At 41.2% G+C, this 22,017-nt stretch overlaps 1 protein-coding gene across 1 annotated transcript in view; it reads right to left on the reverse strand.

Moving 5' to 3' along the window:
- Window positions 1-1,220: 1,220 nt before the first annotated feature.
- Window positions 1,221-22,017, reverse strand: part of RNF115 (ring finger protein 115) — a 67,078-nt gene continuing 46,281 nt past the window's right edge. Inside the window, exons 5-9 of the mRNA XM_021688147.2 lie at window positions 9,412-9,483; window positions 8,153-8,225; window positions 7,114-7,207; window positions 3,878-3,993; window positions 1,221-2,999 (exon numbers count right to left, since the gene is read on the reverse strand). Of these exons, the coding sequence (XP_021543822.1) occupies window positions 2,868-2,999; window positions 3,878-3,993; window positions 7,114-7,207; window positions 8,153-8,225; window positions 9,412-9,483 (487 nt within the window). The 3' untranslated portion in view covers window positions 1,221-2,867. The remainder of the gene's footprint in view (window positions 3,000-3,877; window positions 3,994-7,113; window positions 7,208-8,152; window positions 8,226-9,411; window positions 9,484-22,017) is intronic.

The raw sequence follows: 22,017 nt of genomic DNA on the forward strand, positions 1-22,017 counted from the left end.
AACTAAATATTTGGTCACAGATTATTCTGGGGGTGTCTGTGAGGGTATGTCTGATAAGATTAACATTTGAATAGGTAGACTAATTAGAGCAGATTGCTCTCCTCAATGTTAGTGGGCCTCCTCCAATCAGTTAAAGGCCCAACTAGAACAAAATGTCTGACACTCCAGCTAGCAAGGGAGAACTCCTCTTGCCTGTTTGAGTTAGGACATCAGTCTTTTCCTGCCTTTGGACTCAAACTAAAACACTGGCTTTTCAGGGCGCCTGGGTAGCTCGTCAGTTAAGTATCTGCCTCTCGCTCAGGTCATGATCTGAGGGTCCTGGGATCAAGCCCTGCACCAGGCTCCCTGCTCAGCAGGGAGTCTGCTTCTCCCACTCTCTCGTGCGTGCTCTCTGGCTCTCTCTCAAATAAAATGTTAAAAACAAAAACAAAAACTGGCTTTTCTTGGGTCTCAAAACTTCCACCAGCTTTTGCATTGGAATTTATACCACTGGCTCTCCTGGTGCTCAGGCCTTTGGAATCAGACTAGAACTACACCGTAAGATCTACTGACTGGCTGACTGGAGATCTTGAAACTTCTTAGCCTCCATAATCACACAAGCTAATTCCTTATAATAAATCTCTTTACACAGACACACACAGACACACACACACAGAGACACACACAGACACACACACACACACACCCTATTGCCTTATTGATTCTGCTTCTCGGGAGAACCCTAGTACACTCCTTAACCTAAATTAACCTGCAATTCCAAGATACCTCCGAGGAAGAGACACTACAGAATCATTAAGTGGAAAAGGTACAGGAAACAGCAAAAGGAGCCTCATGTCCTCTATCAGAGCAAAAAAAGTGAAGAAAATTTCAGATAACTGAGACTGACGCTATTTGCTATTCTGTGTTTTGAAAAGGTAATCCCTATCCAGTACTTTCTTTCTGACCCTTTGTGAGCTACTCAGATCCTTTCTGGTTCTCTAGCTTTCTATTTGTAGTAAAAACACAACTGTTTGTCTGGCATCTCCAGGCTCTAACAGGGAGACAGTAATTTCTGGCTGTCATAATTTTTCTGAGACAGTGGACACTGTTCTACTTGAAAACTACAATGTGTTCCAACTTCAGCATGGCCTTTCTCCATCTATGCAGTGGCAATTAAATATTCAGAATATACCTCTCACCCCTCCCCCCACCTAAACTTCTTGACCCCAGTGCCCCCCACCCTCAAAACCAATGTGTAGCAGGCTACACATTGATACCCATAGTAAATAGCTCACATTCTCCAAAGAAATGATCTCTGCAGAGGTATAACATGAGAGGCAGAGGAGAAAACATCTTTTATTTCCTCTGGGCCTAACATGAATCATACCTTTTGGTCACAATTTTAGAGGCAGGCTGTTAATTCAGCAAGCCACTCTCCCACTGTCTCTCTTCCCTCCCCTACTTCTTTATCCTCTGCCAAAGTACAAAGATATCTCTAACCCCTTTCCCTCGCCCCCAAAACCAGTGTATGATAGTCAACAAAAACTGAGGAAAGACTCCTAGCCAAGAAAGACACTCATAAAGAGTGGCCTTCTTGTTCGAATCATTCTAAACTATGAAGGGCTGATGTGACCAGACAAATGGAGGCCCTGTCACCCTCTATGGTGCGCTAACAGTGGTTACGTGCCCCCATCATTTCCTTTTGAGACTCTAAAGTTCCAACAACATTCTTGATCTTCTTCATTTATTCAACTTCAAACACTTAAATGCTTCAAAGAGCATGTGCATGTGCAATGAGACACTGTTAGGCTGAAAATAGAAGGCCCACCTCTCCAAGGCCAAGCTGTTTCGGGCATGATCACAACAATCAGTTTGATACCAAGTACAACCAGAACCAAGCAGAACAGAAAGATTTCAGAGATGATAAAAGGGCTTAAAAAATTAAAATGAGACAATGTGAAATCTCAATTCCTGAAGACCAATGAATTACTAAAAACAGTGAATTGGCTGTAGAAGCAGTAATAAAGTAATTCTATTTCTGAGGGAAATTATTTTAAGGTCCCTATGACAAAAGGCAGTAAACAATGAGTTGGGGGTCATTAAAGAAACCTCAGAACCAAAGATTTCAAATACCTGTCCTTCTGTGCCTGTATGCTGCCCAACTCATTTCCAAAAGGGAACCAGAATCAGATTCCCAACAACGTAAGATTCCTAAGATATGTCATGTTGGCTTCTGCAGAAACTGCACCTTGTGAAGTAGTCTTTAAAAATTAAAATGAGAAAATCAAAGAGTACAATGATCGGCCACTTGCTCCTCCCCACTGTAATTTTTCTTTGATTTTCTGAGGATTCAAAACAAAACAAAATCATTAGTCTCAGATTCCTGAATTAATCTGATCTTGCTTTGTGGCTTATGTGGCCAAGAGTAGATGCTTTTGTACAATTAAAACAGAAAGACTTTATATCAGCAGGACTTTAGGACTGTGGTTCCACTGCATCTACTATAATTAAATACACTAATGGTAGGGTGGAAGTTAGAGAAGGAGGTGGAAACATCCACTACAAGAGAACATGACAGATAGTGGGACCCTAGCTAGACTTTAAGGTAAAGTGATTCTATTCTGGCAGGGGAAACCCACATAATCAAGTTTCACACTTATAAAAGTATCACTCTGAATTCAGGAATAAGAGGCATTTGGTTGTAGATACAATTCCATCTGCAGATACTAACTTTAAATTTGGAGAAGAAAAACACTCACTGCATTAATATTATGGGTTGGGGTTTCTTATGCAATTCCTAAATCCACCTACTATTTTTTTGTTTTGATACAATTGACAGCTGTGATAAGAAGACTACCACAGCCCTGGCTCAGATGCAGGCCTTAGCTTCAGAAAGTCCATCGGTCATGTAATTGGCTGTCACTGCTGTATCTGTTGCTTGCAGAGGCTTCAGAGCTCTGGGTTTGCCGAGTAGAGTCCTCACCATTTAAGCTCTTCCTACATACAGGACACGTGTCATGCTGAAACAGAAAGATGTCCATGTAAATAGCCTGACCTGAGAAGCTGGGAGTGCTAAACACTTAAGAAACCCTGAGAGCTGGCAGCAGAAAAACAGAAAGGGCATGTATTCTCACACAGTGCATGCTGGACTCAAAGGTATAACCCAGGACATCTCCCAAACGAACTTTAAACAGAAATGACAGAATTCTAGGCCAGCAATTTAACAACAGCTACCACACATCACCAAACAGAACTAACCAGAAACAGTATCTGGGGGCGCCTGGGCGGCTCAGTCACTTAAGGGTCTGCCTTCGGCTCAGGTCATGATCTCAGGGTCCTGGGATGGAGCCCCACGTCCAGGTTCCCTGCTCAGTCTGCTTTTCCCTCTCCCTCTGCCCCTCCCAACAACCCCCTCCTCCCACTTATGTGCTCTCTCTCTCTCAAATAAATAAAATCTTTAAAAAAGAAAGAAAGAAACAGTGACCTGATATGGTCTAGAACAGCAGTCAGCAAACTTTCTGTGAAGGGACTGGTAGTAAATATTTTAGACTTCACAGGCCACACCACCTGTGTCACAACCACTCAACTCTGCTGACACGGCACAAAAGTAGCCACAGACAACTGTAAACAAATGAGCGTAGTTGTGTTCCAAGAAAATTTCATTTACAAAAACAGGTGGCAGGCCCGAGACCTGTGGGCTGTGGTCTGGTAACCTCTGGTCAGAGAAATTCTGAACACGTAGTGATCTAAAAAACGGTAATGGCGCCAGTAGGAGGAATTAGCCAGCGACTAAAATCTGCTCTGCTTGGCTCTCTATGAACTCCAAACCATCCCCCCACCCCAAGGAGATGTGACTGGCAGAGATGGCCCAAAACACACGACAGCTGTCTGTACTCACCAGTTCTAACCATGGTACAATACAACTGCTGTGGAAGAAGTGGTTGCAGGGTAACTGCCGGACTTCCTCATCAACTGTGTAATCTTCTTTGCACACTGGACACTCTAAACCCATATCTGTTGGAGGAGGAAATGCCTTCTAAAGTAAGCGAGCAAAAAGAAAGAAGAAAAAACTAGCCCACTGTCTTTTAACCAAAGGAATGCCTACAGAAAAGATACAATTAAGTGCATCCTAGGTGGAGGAGGTAGGAAGCAGGAATTTTATTTCAAAATGGGGGAGGAGGTGGTAGTAGACAGGGACATGAATGGGCTTAAGTAAGGCCTACAGAGAAACTACGTAAGGTCTACTTTTCAATGTCAAGACTTGGGAAAAAATAAACCAGGGCTTAGATTATCTGTTAAGTAAAACAGGAAAAACATCTTCCCAGACCTTCTGGCAATTTCTACTTAGTAAACACAGGCAGTCTGTCCACCACAACCAAGGGATGCATCTCGGCAATCTTAGCAGCTCCCAGTCAGTGTCTCAAGCCACTTTTACCCTGCTATTTTCCACACTTCGCATCCTCTTTCAGAGTGGTTGTCCTAAAGCCCTCTGTACAGGTTGGTAATTAAAAGCTGTACCAGGAGGTGGTGCTGCAGAATTGCAAAGCCCAAGGATAGCTCAGGTTCCAAGTCAAGACAAGAAACACTCTTTATGAGGAAATGCCTACAAGCTAAATTGGGAGTACGAGGCAGCAAAGTCAGAGTTTCCCAAGTCTGGCTAACGATACCAGCTAGTGTCTCTCTCCAGTGGCCAGGGCGTGCTACGTGCCCACAGCAGTCAAGGACCTGGAGTGAGTACCACCTAACAGATTTACTCCTTCCTCTCCACTCTTCCCTAACATCTTTACCTCAATTCTAGCTTTAATAAAATTTAGGCTGTCTATTGGAACAGCCTCCCAGGTAGTATCCTTGATCCTAGCCTTCAACCCTCCAAATTTACCTAAGCTTTGCAACCAGCTAATTTTCCCTAATACTAGCCTCATAGCAATTCCCAGCTCATCTTTACTTGGGATTCCCAGCTGGTACCTCAAAATCAACAAGTTCAAAATTAAAAATATCACATCACTTCCATACCCAAACCAGGGCCTGCTCACCATTCTCCCACCCCTGATAGATGGCAGCACCAGCTCTGCAGTTCCCAAGCTGCAAAACCTTGAGTCCTCTTTGACCCTTTTCCCTTCTTTATCCTATTATGCAATCAGTGATAAAAGCCTTTCTTCAAAGCGATATTGAGTCTACCCCTCCATATTCAGTCTACCCTTCCGTCAGCACTGCCACCATTACCTGCACCCCACCTAGATGTTGCAGCAGCCCCTTAAATCCCTGCTTCTGCTTTCTTGGCCTTCCAATCTATCTGAGATACTACCTCCAAACTAATCTTCCCTAAAGACCACCTAAATTCCTTCAATCCTCCACTTGGGGAACTATGAGACTTGCCTCCTATCTAAAATATCCAGCCCTTGGGGTGCCTGGGTGGCTCAGTAGTTAAGCATCTGCCTTCAGCTCAGGTCCTGATCCCAGGATCCTGGGATCCTAGGATCGGGCCCCGCATCGGGCTCCCTGCTCCGCGGAAAGCCTTCTTTTCCCTCTCCCACTCCCCCTGCTTGTGTTCCCTCTCTTGCTCTCTCTGTCAAATAAATAAATAAAATCTTTTTAAAAATAAAATATCCAGCCCTAACTACTCTGCCAGTTTAAAGGTCTACACAGACAGGCCCCTTCCTAACCAGTCATGCCTCCCACTACCCCCAAACCAGATTCTATTTCAGGGCTAATAAAGTCACTCTCCTTATACCTGATTCTGACACTATGTCCATGTTGACATTCTCACATTGGTTCATACTTTTCCTTGAACAGAATGACCTAAGATGGCCTATCCTGTCTTTAAAAATCTTCTCCAACTTGGGGCGCCTGGGTGGCTCAGTCGTTAAGCGTCTGCCTTCGGCTCAGGTCATGATCCCAGGGTCCTGGGATCGAGCCCCGCATCGGGCTCCCTGCTCGCCGGGAAGCCTGCTTCTCCCTCTCCCACTCCCCCTGCTTATGTTCCCTCTCTCGCTGTCTCTCTCTGTCAAATAAATAAATAAAATCTTTAAAAAAAAAAAAAAAAAACTTCTCCAACTTAAACTGGAATTTGTGGGGAAAGAAACTCTTAGTTCAAAATAGTGCTCCTTGTCACTAAATTCCTTCAGTGCTTAAAAATAATATCTATGTCTCAAGTACCTAACTGTATCTGACAGAGTAAATATGAAACAAATTCCCAGCCTCCCATTTTTTTTCTTTCTCTGTATCATCTGCTCAATACTGTTTTTTATACTGTTTTCTAATCATTTAGTTGAGTTTTGCTTCCCCTGGTAAGCTCTTCAAGAAATCAAGTCTTATCTTGTACCTCTTTGTTTCCTGCAAGGCACCTAGAAAAAGGACATGGTGGCTGTTGAGGAAATACTTGCTGGCTGATAAAAGAAATTCTCTGCTTTCAACATTTGCAGGCCCTGCTCCTGGGCCCCAGGGAATCTATATACTTGAACATTTACCAAGGTCATAATGACTCCACAAAACCTCAAAGCATGGGTTCTACTTCTGCCCTGAGCACACACTGTATATCTACTTTGTTAAAAAAAAAATAGTAATAACCAAAAAGGAGCATTCCAAACATAAAGAAAAACAAAAAAAAAACCTCCCTCATCTCCATAAGATTAAAGTCATATAGATTTGCACGTACTAAAAACATAAGATGAAGTCTGTAACTTTCTGGACTGTCCTTTGTCATAATAATTTGCAACTATATTAAAAACAGGGGCGCCTGGCTGGCTCAGTCTTGATCTCAGGGTCATGAGTTCAAGCCCCACACTGGGCATGGAGCCTACCTCAAAATAAACAAAAAAACATATAACCCTTCACCAAATGGTTTTTCCCTGGAGCTCTCTCTTCTTCATGAAAGATAGTGCAACCCCAGCGACTGTCCTAACTTAGACTTGAATAAAACTCTCTTCCTTTCTCTTTATGATTAAAAAAAAAGGTTTGTCCACTCTGCATTGACGTGACTAACCCTAAAGAAAAGGTAGGCATCTTCCATATATGACACCCCAGTAGGAATTTTAGGAGTGCTATAGCTTTAACTGAAGATCCTTAGTATAGGAAGGTGCTGGGATTTTGAACAGAGATCAGAAGCTGACAGAATAAGTATAGAACTGAACCTACCAACTTGTTCCTGAGTTACTGTCACTGTTGGAAGAGATGTGATCTTTTCCTTGTCAGCTGGGGGAGGCCCTGTGTTTTCCAGTTGTCCTAAAAGCTACAAAAAAAGGAAAAAGAAAAAGAAGAAGAAGTGGCAGATATCCCACTATCCCTGGGGAGGGAGCTGCTCCAGCTGAGAACAAACAGTGCATATATTAGAAATGTTAGTTGCTCTTATTTCTGCAGGGCTCTGAGAGGCTTGGGTTTCCCCTTTCCTGCTGCCAGAACACTCATAATTCCTTTACAATTTCAGAGTGACATTAGTATAAGTCTACAGACAAACCTATCACTGCAAGGTCCACCTCCAGGCATAAAGCAACTTCGGAGGTAGCATAAGCGTTGTGATGTCAGGAATAAAACTACAACTGAACAAAAAGTAATACTTAACTGGTATAAAAATTTCATTCTGCTGGAAGAAAAAAAAGGGTGGGAGTATGGAAAGTAGCATAAAGTATGCCAAGAAATAGGTAAATTACTGCCTATGAGAAGATATGGATATAAATGACATGCTTTCTATTCTCAGCAGTCCACAAGGGAAATGAAAAACCAATTAAATTAAAATAAACATAAATAAGTGGAAGCAATTACACATGGCATGGGAATACCTTTTTCTCTGCTTCCTTCCCCTACTTTGCTCCATCTAGCAGAAATCCCTGCTTCAACATGTGAGGAGACCCTCCTTTTTTGTGAAGCACTTGTTAATAGGTTCCTCATAGGACTGAACAAGAGGCCAAAAATACAAAATACTGTTTGTTATAGGAGAAGTCTTTTCTTCCTATGGAGGTGAAGCCATCTTCTAGAAAGTCCCTAGGACCTAGAAGGTACATGGATGCTAAACTAAACCCATAAGCCATTTATCCCTTCAGTAAAATGGAAACCCACAAGCTCAAAATATTAGGGAAAGCAGAGTGACTGCCATTTCAGAAAGTAGCAGAAGGAAAGCAGGAAGCCTGTGGAACCATGAGACACACTGAACAGACACCCTCAAAAGGCAGCTCCTCACCTGGGTTACAATGGCATCAAGCCCTGTCTGACCCCAGGCATAGTCCCCAGGGTTGGAGTGCAGCATCCCGCTCCTATACATAAGATGAGACAGACAGCATTAGATGGAGTGACCAGGCTCTGCCTTACACCACAGAAAAAACTGGCAGATCCTGCTCTCTCTCAGAGCTGGAAAGTCACTACTTCTCTAAAATCAAGTGGCAAAGAATTTCTCAATATTTTTAAGGTCAAACAGATTATCTGGAAGTAGTCTCTTATTCTCTTAAGTAAGGAATTTTTACTTAATTGAATAGAACATAAAATGTGAAGCTACCTAAAATACCACATGACACACCAGAGCAAAAAGAGTGACTCCTTGCCTATTGGCTAAGAAAAGTTTGTCTTCTAACTGTGCCCATTTACAGTAAACATAGATGGAGCTGCTTTTTAAGGAGCGTTTTCCCTTTGTGACTGGCAAAATCTATAGCAGACTTCCTTCATTCTAAGAGGCTACCCATGGTCCTCGACAATGAGGAGCTTTCAAGTAGAAAAACAGCCACAGCAGTCTCTCTGAATCACAACTTAGAGCAATTACAAAAGGGACTTGGCAGCACCTCTTTCTAGAGCTGCCGGTGCACAACCCCGGATGACAGATGTCCAGACTCTTTGGCGAGAACATGTTAAAAAGAAACAAGAGGCTGGAAAATAGGGTAACCGTGTGGAAGGACTGAGGTCCCTCTGAGCAAAGGAGCCTTCTGGGGCAGAGTCAGAAGTGGCATGTAATTGTCCAGAAGAGAGGAAATTCCATCTTAACCCCTACCGTACTTAAGTGTCACTCTGATACGGAATTATAGCCTTTGTTTCTTCTGACAAACCTTCTTACTTTGAGAAAAGGAAGTTAAGCAACATGTTTTTAATTTCAGAAATTCTGAAGGAATAACATCTTCCCGTATGATCTAGAAAAGAAACCTGTAAGTCCAGATACCAGGCCTGGCGGGGACCATCTCATTTCCCTCTCAACACAACTCTCAGACCAGAAAATGAACCAAAACCGACACATCCAGTGCCTGCACACCCTGGGGGACCAGGACGGCCCTCAGGAGACTGAGCAATAAAAACTAAGTTCTGATTAAGTTTGGGCTCAGCAAATAAAAGCAATCTAACAGTCTGTGAATCAAATCTTTATACTCACCTATGCAGCTCCTACTTTGTCGCAGTGGTACAGATACCTAACATGCTGCAACTCCAGCAAAGTAAGACAGAGGGCAATTAGTTACTTACCAGGAAAAAGGATGTGAGGATCCAGGAACTGCAGAATTTGCAAAGAATCCTGTAAAGATCTGTTGTATTATTCTGTTGAAGGAAAAAACAATTCGGTAAGACAACAGACTAATGAAAAGTATTCTACAGGTATCTGTGGCTGACCGATCACTGACTACTTCTTCAAACCACCATGGGTTTTCACTAACCATTATATAGTAGATAATACCAGAAATCAGTCTGCTACCTGGTAAAGTGCTATTCTGCTATTATGGCTATCTTGCTGAGCTCTACAATCTTATGTATTTTTTTTTTTTTTAAAGATTTTATTTATTTGACAGAGAGGGACACAGTGAGAGAGGCAACACAAGCAGGGAGAGTGGGAGAGGGAGAAGCAGACTCCCCGCTGAGCAGGGAGCCCGATGCGGGACTCGATCCCAGGACCCCAGGATCACGACCTGAGCCGAAGGCAGACACTTAACGACTGAGCCACCCAGGTGCCCTACAATCTTATGTATTAATAGATTTTTTGTGAATTAGGCTCGAAAGGGACTGATTACATGGTGTAGTTTTCACACTATGTTCCTTGGATCCCTGGCAGCAACATGAGGCCGAAAGGGATGCTAAATCAGTGGGATCTGGGCCCATCCTTTAACAACAGTAGTTCCATTTTTATATGTTTTACCCATTGGTTTCTATGTAAGATATTATTCAAAGAGCCCTGTAAAAAATTTTTTTGAGAATAATCCCATTTTACCAACATTTATCAACATGCTATATTAGCCCTCAAAAGGTGTTCCAATTGCCTATAACACAAACACATTCAAACACACACACACATACACACACACACACACCTGACACTTGTCATTCTGAACACTTAGGATGGCACATCTACCCAGTCCTTTTATTAGTGAGTTGATCTTTGTTACCCAAAGAGATAACGGGCAAAAGAAAAAGACTGAAGAAATTTTTCTCCTAGATCTCTTGTTTTGTGAATGATAACGCACTTTTTTTCTCCAGCTTTGCTGAGATATAATTGATACGATACGTACTTTTAACCCCCTGGTTCCCACTTTATTTATTAGGCCAATCAATATAACAATGGCAGTAGCCAATATTAGACTCTCCCTATTCCTCAAAGTTCAACAATAGCTAACTACACTATGTGTTTTGAAATATGTCCACAAAAAAATGTCCACAAATTATTTTATGATCCTATGAGTGTAGGCTTAGTGACTTAATTCTTCTTTTTTTTTTAATTGAGGTATAATTCACATGAACATTCTATTAGTTTCAGGTTACAACATAATGATTCGTTGTTCGTATATATTGTAAATGACCACCACAATAAGACTAGTTAACATTCGGGCGCCTGGGTGGCTCAGTTGGTTGGGCGACTGCCTTTGGCTCAGGTCATGATCCTGGAGTCCCGGGATCGAGTCCCGGGATCGAGTCCCACGTCGGGCTCCCTGCTCAGCGGGGAGTCTGCTTCTCTCTCTGACCCTCCCCCCTCTCATGCTCTCTCTCTCATTCTCTCTCTCAAATAAATAAATAAAATCTTTAAAAAAAAAAAAAAAAAGACTAGTTAACATTCATCACCATACATAGTTATAGAATTTTTATTTTCTTGTGATTACAACTTTTAGGATCTACTTTCTTAGCAACTTGCAAATATGTAATATATTATTATTAACTATAATACTGTAGTTACCTATAATTAACTGTAATAAACTATAATATCTTTACAGTTTTGATTTGCATTTTCCTGATGATACAGTCACCATGCTGTACATTACATCCCCACTATTTATTTTATAACTAGAAGTTTGTACCTTTGGACCCCCTTCTATTTTGCTCACACCCTACCCCCTACCTCTGGCAACCACCAATCTATTCTCTTTATCAATAAGCTTTTTTTTTTTAATTAAAATTCTACATATAAGTGAGATCATATGATACTTGTCTTTCTCCATCTGACATATTTCACTTGTCACAATGTCCTTAAGGTCCATCCACGTTGTTGCAAATGGCAAGATTTCTTTTTTTTTTTTTTTGCCAAGTAATATTCCAGTGTGTGTGTGTTTGGTGTATATTTATACAAATCACAATGTCTTTATCCACTATCCATCAGTGGACCCCTGGGTTGTCCCCACGTCTTGGCTATTATAAGTAATACTGTAATGAACATAGGGATGTATATATCTTTTTGAATTAAGGTTTTCATCTTCTTTAGATAAATACCCAGAAGTGGAATTGCTGGGTCATATGGTAGCTCTATTTTTATTTCTTGAGGAACCTCCATACTGTTTTCCATAGTGGGGGCACCAATTTACATTCCCACCAACAGTTCACGAGGGTTTCCTTTTCTTCACATCCTCGCCAACACTTGTTACTTCTTGTCTTTTTGATAACAGCCATTCTAACAGGTGTGAGGTGACATTTCATTGTGGTTTTGATTTATATTTCCCTGCAGTTTCATGTACATTTTGGCCATCTGTGTATCTTCTTCAGAAAAACTGCTATTCAGATCTTCTGATCCATTTTTTAATCAAATTGGTTTTCTTTTTTTGGTATTGCATTACATGAGTCCTTTCTATATTTTGGCTATTAACCCCTTATCAGATTTGCAAATTCTCCCATTCAATAGGTTGCCTTTTCATTCTGTTGACAGTTTCCTTTGTTGTGCAAAAGCTCTTTAGTTTGTTAGCTTGTCTGTTTTTGCTTTTGTTGCCTTTACTTTTGAAGTCAGATCCAAAAAATCATTACCAGACAGATGTCAAAGAGGTTATCGCTTATGTTCCCCTCTAAAAGGCTTATGGTTTCAGGTCTTATATTCAATTCATTTTGAGTTAATTTTTATGTATGGTGTAAGATAGTGGTCCAGTTTCCCCAACATCATTTGTTGAAGAAACTGCCCTTTCCCCATTGTATATTCTTGGCTCCTTTGAGCTTATTTCTAAGCTCTCTATTCTGTTCCATTGATTTAGGTGTCTGTTTTAAGCCAATACCATACTGTGACTTACTTCTTAACAATGGAATATGGCAGGATAATCTGTGACTTCCAAGATTAGGCCATAAAGAGCACTGTGCTCTCTCGAATCACTTTCTTTGGAAAAGTGCCATGTCAAGCAGTCCGGTAAAAGCCCACATGATAAGGAACTGAAGCCTCCTCCCAACAGCCAGAACAAACTTGGCAGAATATGAGTAATTCTCAGTTAATCCTTCAGATGACTTCAATAATAGCCAGTATCTTGACTAAAAGCTCATAAGACACTGGGCCAAAACCACCCAGCTAAACTGCCCCAAATTCCTGACCCAGTGAACTTATGAGATAATTAACGTTTGTCATTTTCAGCCACTAAGCTCTAGTGTAACCTGTTACAGAGCAATAGATAACTAATTCAGATTTTGATACCTGGAAGTGTGTTCTGTTACAATAAAAACCTAAAATGTGGGAGAAGATTTAGAACCCAATAGAGGGTAAAAGTTGGAAGGACTCTGAGAAGAATATCAGTGAAAGTTTGAAGAGCCTTGAAGAAATAGTAGAAGTATGATCGCCTTTGAGGAATTTATGGTTGAGAACTTAAGTGAGAAAAATCTTCTTGGAAACTGGAGGGAAAGGGATCCTTGTTATGTAGTAGCAAAAGTTGTTGCCTGTCATAACACGTAAAGTTGAAGTTGTGGCTCATGAACTGGGGTAATAGTCTGGCTAACAAGATGTCCAGACAAGAATGCTAAAGGTACCTCTTAGCTGCTTCTTGCTGCTTACATTAAAATGCAAGAAGAGAAGGATAAATTAAAGGAAAGGATAAAGTTTATTTTTTTTAATTTTTTTAAAGTAATTTCTACACCCAACACAGGGCTCGAACTCACACCCTAAGATCAAGGGTCATGACATGCCCTTCCGACTGAGCCAGCCAGACACCCCTATGGGGAAGGACAGTTAAACAAAAAGGGAGTCAAGACTAAATAATTCTGAAAATTCCCTGCCGCTCCAGATGGTAAATGATACTAAAATTAAGAAATGGCTTCCAAGGAAAGATGAAATCCATGGCACTGCCGAAAGAAAATGGTTAACGAGGAAGCCTAGAATGCGGCTATAAAAATTCTTTGTTAAGACCTCAGAAAGATCTATATAGCCTAAAGAACTATTCAGTTAAACAAATGGGCTTCCAAGAAGCGTAAGGGTATTATTAGTCCCCAAGGGCTGCCATAACAAATTCCCACAAACTATATGGTTTAAAAAGAAAGGAATTTAAGAAGTTTTAGAAGCCAGAGTCTAAAATCAAGATGTAACAACATCTTGAAGCCCAAGGGAGAAAGGAGATTATCTGGAAGAGATCTGTGGGTGTGGCTTTTGTTTATGGCAGGAATCTCAGTAACATTCACAGGAGACCCTAAGTTTTAAAAAGAAACACTGCCGGGGGCGCCTGGGTGGCAAAAAAAAAAAAAAGAAACATTGCCAGGTTACACTGAAAGGTACAGAGGAAAAACAAAATGGAAAGAAGCCTCTTGGGCCCTCAAAATTCTACTGGCAAGAAGCAGACTAAGAAAACTATGCAGCTGCAAATCTGGACTACTTTTCATGGAAAAGAAAAGATAACTCAGAGGCTGAAACCAAGAGCCTAGGAGGAGGAAACATGAGCCACCAGAGCAGCATTCCTGCGCAAAGGAAGAACTAAGTCCTAATCAAGAAACTTCAAACATTTATCCAGATAAAATCAGAATTGCTATGAATCAGTATGACTTCTTTGTGCCTCCCATTTTCTCCCTTTTTAAATAGGAATCTCTATACCTGTTTAGTACATGCCTGTCCCATCACCGTATGTTGGGTGCATGAGGGGCAGAAAACTTTAATTCATAGGTGTTCACATCATAAGAAGTTGTACTTGTGGAACTATAACCAAGGAGCCTCATCCACACTTGGACCTAACAACCTGGATTTCAAGTTGATGCTGTAAAGGGACAAGGCTTTAGGTGGGTGTTGGGAGGATGCCAGTATATTTTGCACATGAGAGAATCGTAAGTAATTTGTGGCCAGAGGGTGAAATATGGTAGTTTTAAAATATGTCTACAAGTTCTTTAATACTCCTCCCTTCAAGAGGTGGAGTTTAATTCTTCTCCCCTTGAATGTGGGCTGGACCTAGAGACTCACTTCCTACAGATAAAATATGGCCAAAATGACAGTATTCAGCTTCCAAGATCAGGATATAAAAGGCATTACGGTTTCTTTCCTTTTCCTTTCTCTCTCAGATCACTTTACTCTGGGGAAGCCAGCTATCAAGTCACGGGGACACTGAAGGAGCCCTATGCAGAGGTCCCCATGGTAAGGAATTACGGCCTCCTACCAATAGCCATGTGAGTGACTTATCTTGGAAGCAGATCCTCCAGCCCCAGTTGAGTGTTCGGATGCCTGCAGCCACAGCTGACATTTTGATTATAATCTCATGAAACCCTTTACCAGAACCACCTAGCTAAGCTGCTCCCAAATTTCTGACCCTCAGAAACTGTAAGAAAATAAATGTCTGTTGCTATATGCTGCTAAATTCCAGGGTAATGTGTTACACAGCAATAAATAATATACCCTCCTTGCTTGCTACTAGCTAGAAGAGCAAATTACCAAATGCTTGAACTAACCAATAAGCAATGGCAATAATTAATTTTGAGAAAGAGCCTAGTTCCTGGCTCTAAAGCTGACCCTACATAAATGCTTGGAGTTGCCTTGCCAGGGACGCCTCAGCTGATGAGATGCTGATTCCCCTCTTTTGGCTGCTTACTCCCTGGAAGTCAGATGCTGGTTCCACATCTCTGTAGCAGAAACAAAGAGAGGCTGCTCAGGGTGGACTCAGTATGTGTAAGAGTTATTGTGAGGAGATTATCTTCAGCTGATACATGCAGTACTTACAATGAAATTTTCTTATTGTTAGAAACATAAAATCCTGGGGCGCCTGGGTGGCTCAGTTGGTTAAGCGACTGCCTTCGGCTCAGGTCATGATCCTGGAGTCCCAGGATCGAGTCCCGCATCAGGCTCCCTGCTCAGCAGGGAGTCTGCTTCTCCCTCTGACCCTCCTCCCTCTCATGCTCTCTGTCTCTCATTCTCTCTCTCGCAAATAAATTTAAAAAAAATTAAAAATTAAAAATTAATTTATAAAAAAAGAAACATAAAATATTGTTGCGCCTGGGTGGCTCAGTGGTTAAGTGTCTGTCTTCAGCTCAGGTCATGATCCCGGGGCCCTGGGATCAAGCCCCGCATCGGGCTCCCTGCAGAGATCGGGCTCCCTGCTCTGCAGGAAGCCTGCTTCTCCCTCTCCCACTCCCCCTGTTTGTGTTCCCTCTCTCGCTGTCTCTGTCACATAAATAAGTAAAATCTTTACCAAAAAAAACCACAAAAACATAAAATCTTGTCTTGTTAAAGTAATAGGTAGATAAAATAGGGTTGGGTGGGAGGGTGGTGTGCGTATTTAACCCACAGAAGAGAAAAATCAATCCACACAGTCTGGAGGGGAAGACATATGCTAAGACCAGATTAAGAGTCTTCATCCAGTTTCCAGAACTGTACTCTCTCTAGGTTTTCCTCCTTGTTCCTTGGTTGTCCTTTCTGTCTTCTCTGTTTATTCCTCTTTATCTTCCAAACTTCTAATCAATCAGGGCCTAGGGCTCAATTCTCTGAGCTCTTCTATTTTCTTTCTTGACTCTTGGCAATTTCACCCAGTCTTTTTTTTTTTAATTTATTTATTTGACAGAGAGATAGAGCCAGAGAGCACAAGTGGAGTGAATGGCAGAGGGAGAGGGAGAAGCAGGCTCTCGACTGAGCAGGGAGCCCGATGCAGGGCTCAATCCCAGGACCCTGGGATCATGACCTGAGCCGAAGGCAGATGCTTAACCATCTGAGCCACCCAGGTGCCCCAATTTCACCCAGTCTTATATACAAGCCACATTTCCAAATTTTATCTCCACCCGAGACCTCTGCCTACTCAACCTCAACGCCTGAATGTGTAATAAGCACCTCACACTTATTGTGTCCCAAACTGAACTCTTAAATCTTCTCCCCCAGGGCGCCTGGGTGGCTCAGTTGGTTAAGCGACTGCCTTCGGCTCAGGTCATGATCCTGGAGTCCCGGGATCGAGTCCCGCATCGGGCTCCTTGCTCAGCGAGGAGTCTGCTTCTCCCTCTGACCCTCCCCCCTCTCATGTGCTCTCTCTCTCTCTCATTCTCTCTGTCTCAAATAAATAAATAAAATCTTTAAAAAAAAAAAATCTTCTCCCCCATATCTGTTCCTCCTAGTGTTCCCCATTTCAGTTGATGGTGACTCCATTTTTCAAGCTGCTCAGACCAAAACCTTAGTGCATCCTTAACTCTTTTTTTTCATCCACAACTCTTCTTTGTGTTACACCTCATATCCAATCTGTCAGCAAATCCTATTATGCCCACTGTCAAACTGTATGTAGAATCCAACCATTTTTCATTACCTTTATCCAAGCCACTAGCATCTCTAGCTTAGATTAATGCAACAGCCTCTTAAATGGTTTCTCTGCTTCTGCCCTTGCCCCTGTACTGCCTGCAGCCCCCCATTCTATTCTCAACATAGCAGTGAGAATGATCATTTTAAGACTGAAGTGAGACCATGTCATTTCTCTGCCCTAAACTTTCTACTGGGTTTCTACTGCACCAGAATAAAAGCTCTTTCAGTAGTCTACCAGGCTCTACATGATCTAATACTCTCCTCCCCATCCCCACACCCAGCCAACTTCTCTGTGACCTTATCTCCTACTGTTCCCCCTCACTTACTCTGCTCTAACTGGCCTCTCCTTGTTGGCACATTCCTAGCTCATTCCCTCACTTCGTTTATGTCTATTCAAATGCCTTCTCAATAAGGTCTTAGCTGACTATACTTTTTGAAACTTCACTTCTCCCATACTCCCTAATCTCCCTTCTCTGCCTTTTTTTTCCCATAGCATTTACTACTGCTTAACAGCCTACTGATTTAACTTATTTTGGTTGTCTGATTTCCCCTTATTAAGCTCCACAAGGGCAATCAACTTTTGACTGTTTTGTTCACTACTGTACAGTCAACACCTGGAATAATACCTGGCAAAGTAAAATACAAATGTTTGTTGAATTAATTAAAAGACCCCAAGAGGGGACCCAGAAATACACTGAAAGACACATATAATCTATTAAGATAAAAAAGGGGGATGATAAAGTAGGTACAGTACGATTCCCATTTCAATTATATAGATGTAGGTATCATATTTAAAAAGTTCCACAAGATTATGCATCAGGGTATAACTGTGGCTATTTCTGGGTAATGTTGCCTTTTTAATATAAAACAAAACGAAACAAAACACCCTAATATTTTTAAATAACCAAAAAAGTCAATTCTCAAAATGTGAGTAGCAATCAGTGGTCAGAAAACTATGGTCTCATCGACACCTGGGTGGCTCAGTCGGTTAAGTGTCTGCCTTCGGCTCAGGTCATGATCCCAGGGTCCTGGGATCGAGTCCCACAACGGGCTCCTTGCTCAGCAGGGAGCCTGCTTCTCCCTCTGCCTGCCACTCCCCCTGCTTGTGCTCGCTCTCCATCTCTCTGTCTCTGACAAATAAATAATTAAAATCTTAAAAAAAAAAAAGAAAGAAAACTATGGTCTCAGAATCTCCTTCAGGGGAACGTATTTTTAAGGAAGCAAACCTTCGTAGTAATCTGCCTTACAAAGTGACTCAGAGACAGCTGATCAAAACACCAGGCTAAAATGTAGCAATAAAAAACAAATGTTAAAGGAGTACAACACACTAAAATAAAGACAGGTCTTAATAGAACAAGTGCAAAGTAATGGGTAGTAACCTCTATGAAGTCTGGAAAGTATGACTGTGTTAGTGTTGATCTAACAGAGACAAGGAAAAAGAACCGACAAATATAAATATTCTGCCATCCTAAAAAAAATTCTTTAAGGTGAAATATGAATAATTCCTTAGACTTGTCACAATCCAAATGAAATTTCTCCTAAAGACTATGCAATCTCTTTTGTTTATTCTATACACACCAAGAAACCATCTGATTGCTTTTGATTTCTTGTTATCTGGGAAATTCAAAGACAGCATTACGCTAACAAGCAGAAATGAGTTTTCCAGTCCCTGAAATAGAATATCCCTCGCTGCAAATTAATAAATTAGTCTTCTGGCACAGGTCAGATTCATTGAAGGTTAGATAAGATGAGCTAGTCTATTCAGGACCCGATTTACTGCTGGATAAACTATCATTTGAAAGTTGCATATTAGAGGACATACTTTAGACACTCTCACAAGTATTTGCAGAATGAATGAACAGGGGAGCCTGGGTGGCTCAGTCATTAAGCGTCTGCCTTTGGCTCACGTCTTGATCCCAGGGAAGCCCTGCATCAGGCTCCCTGCTTGGCAGGAAGCCTGCTTCTCCCTCTCCCAGTCCCCTGCTTGTGTTCCCTCTCTCGTTGTGTCTCTCTGTGTCAAATAAATAAATAAAATCTTTAAAAAAAAAAAAAAAGAATGAACACTGTGAGACTTACCCATCTTTACATTTGCAAAGAGGTTTCACTCATGTCATTGAAAAAGCCAAAGAAAACAGATCTCATTTCAGGGTAACTCCCTAAATTGGTATAAGGAACACATTAATAATCCCACAAAGGCTAATTAATCTCTGACATCTGATTTTTTAAATAACAAAGCACTCTGTCTATAGTGGAATCAGTGAAATGAACAGGAGTAGCCTGCGATGTAGCCCACGGAAACCACCAGTTGAAAACCTGATGAGCAGAATAAAACGTTATACTCCCTCTCAAATCAACAGGAAAAACCATCATTAGGAAGAAGCGCTAAAATCTAATCAAAAAGAAATCTATAAAATATGAAATTGTAATGTACTTTCAAAACACTGGGTGAAGGGATGCCTGGGTGGTTCAGTCGGTTAAGTGTCGGCATTCGGCTCAGGTCATGATACTAGGATCCTGGGATGGAATCCTGTATCAGGCTCCTTGCTCAGCGGGGAGCCTACTTCTCCCTCTGCCTGCCACTCCACCTGCTTGTGTTCCCATTCACTCTCTCACAAATAAATAAAATCTTAAACAAAACAAAACACGGGGTGACATATAATGACTACTGTAAAGGAGAAACAATCATTGTAGAAGAAACAGGGTAGACCTGCTAAGCAGGTAGACTATGACCCATAAAAATATGACCAAAAAAGATATGTTGTGTTCCATTTACATGAAAGAGAAGAAAAAAGAAAGTGAACTAAAAACTTGCAGGTACTACTTCCTGACATACTGGTATTTGTGCTTTGGAACTTGTTTGGAGATTCTAGCAGGGGAGCGCAGCTACTCATATACCCTTAACGGAAGAAGGGTCCTCCTCTATCGGGGAAGGTCCTCCTCTTCTAGCGCACAGCTTGGGGAGGGAAGCACATGGAGCAGTGAGGGAGGAAGGGGACACCCGCCTAGCCCACCAGATCCGCTGAATGAACCCTGGAGATCAATGGGGTGACAGATGTTGCAGCCAGATCACCCTCACAGCCAGTATGTGTGCTTTGGAAGGAAAGTTTCTGAGAAAGGGAAATGCTTAATTCTTTTTTTCTTTTTTAATTGGGAAGACTATATGATACTATTAGATTTGTTTAAAGTACTTTTTAAACATATATAATCCTAACAAATACAAATATCATCACTTGTATAATATCCTGGCTCCAATATTTCACTGGCTTTATAATTTCAGGCAATTTACCTAACCACTCTGTGCCTCAATTTCTACTGTAAAATGGAGATTCACAGTAACTTCTCCATAGGGTTATAGTGAAGATTAAACAAATTACTATTTGTAATGCACTCAGACTAGGGCCTGGCACAAACTCTTAGCTATAATTACCACTAATGCATATATTCCATATACCTCTTAGGAACATAATTACAATTATCCATTCATTCAACACAAATATATTTAGTATCCACTATAAAACAGACACTATTCTAGAAGCTGGGACTAGAGATGAAAACACCACCACCCCAGACCATTAACCCCAGAAGTAACTTTAAAGGTTGTAAGAGATTTGGTCCCTCAAAAGATGCCAGACCCAGACAGAATTATAGGTAATTTTTCTCAAACCTTTAAGGAATAGGTAATTCCTATGTTATTTAAACTATTCCTAAGCATAAAAAAACAAAGATTTTCCAGTTCATTTTATCAAACTAACAATCCTGATACCAAAATGTGATAAAGTAAACACAAAAAAATTACCAGCCTCCTTATGAACAGATGCAAAAACATTCTTTTAAACTTTTCTCCTTTCAGAAGCAACAGTTACATAAATGAAGTACTGGATTAAATTTTTAAAAAAGTGGGCTCTAGTCAACTTTCATTATTTTTCTACATATGAACATGACAAAAGGTTAGGATATCCTTCTCCCATCCTACACACTGCCAAGCAGAATGCAATTTTAAAAGTTTGTCCTTGCTGAACTCCAAAAAAACAAACAAAAAACTCCCACAAAAACCAAAAAGACAAAAAAAAGCCTCTTTTTTTTTTTTTTTAAAAAGATTTTATTTATTTATTTGACACAGACAGACACAGCGAGAGCAGGAACACAAGCAGGGGGAGTGGGGGAGGGAGAAGCAGGCTTCCCGCTGAGCAGGGAGCCTGATGCGGGGCTTGATCCCAGGACCCTGGGATCATGACCTGAGCCGAAGGCAGACGCTTAACGACTGAGCAACCCAGGCGCCCTCTAGCCTCTTGACAGTAAACCTGCAGAATGCTCCATCACCCCAAAAAAGCTGTGGATTTCAGCACATGCACCAACAAATATACAGGGCTAGTTTCTGCACTCCTCTTTTTTAAAGAGTTTATTTTACGATTATACCACACAGCATTTTAAACCCTGACATATAGGGTGCCTGGGTGGCTCAGTTGGTTAGGCGACTGCCTTTGGCTCAGGTCATGATCCTGGAGTCCCGGGATCGAGTCCCGCATCGGGCTCCCTGCTCGGCAGGGAGTCTGCTTCTCTCTCTGAACCTCCCTCCTCTCATGCTCTCTATCTCATTCTCTCTCTCAAATAAATTAAAAAAAAAAAAAAAAAAATCTTTAAAAAAAAAAAAAAAACCCTGACATATAACTCCCTAATAAGTAAGCAAAGATAAAAGTATTTATCTTAACTAGAAACAAGAGAAACCATCACTTATAGACTTCAGACATTACTGCACTTCAACTTTCATAACATTCATGAAACAATCTTCAGACAATTACTTTTAACAAAGAATACTTTTTAAAATTTGATATTTGTATGTATTGTGAAATGATCACCACAATAAATCTAGTTCACATCCATCACCATACATAATTAGAATTTCTTTTTCTTGTGTTAAGAACTTTTAAGATTACTCTCTTAGCAATTTCCAAATATAAAATACAGTATTATTAACTATAGCCACTCTGCTGTACATTATATCCCCAACTTATTTGTATTTTAACTGGAAGTTTGTACCTTTTGACCCCCACCCCCTTCACCCATTTTGCTCACCTCCCATGCCCCACTCCCTTTCCCCACCCCACCCTGGCAATCATAAATCTGTTCTCTGTATCTATAAACTTGGTTTTGGGATTTGGGTT

Source organism: Neomonachus schauinslandi, chromosome 4 (genome assembly GCF_002201575.2).
Source record: "Neomonachus schauinslandi chromosome 4, ASM220157v2, whole genome shotgun sequence".
NCBI lineage: Eukaryota > Metazoa > Chordata > Mammalia > Carnivora > Phocidae > Neomonachus > Neomonachus schauinslandi.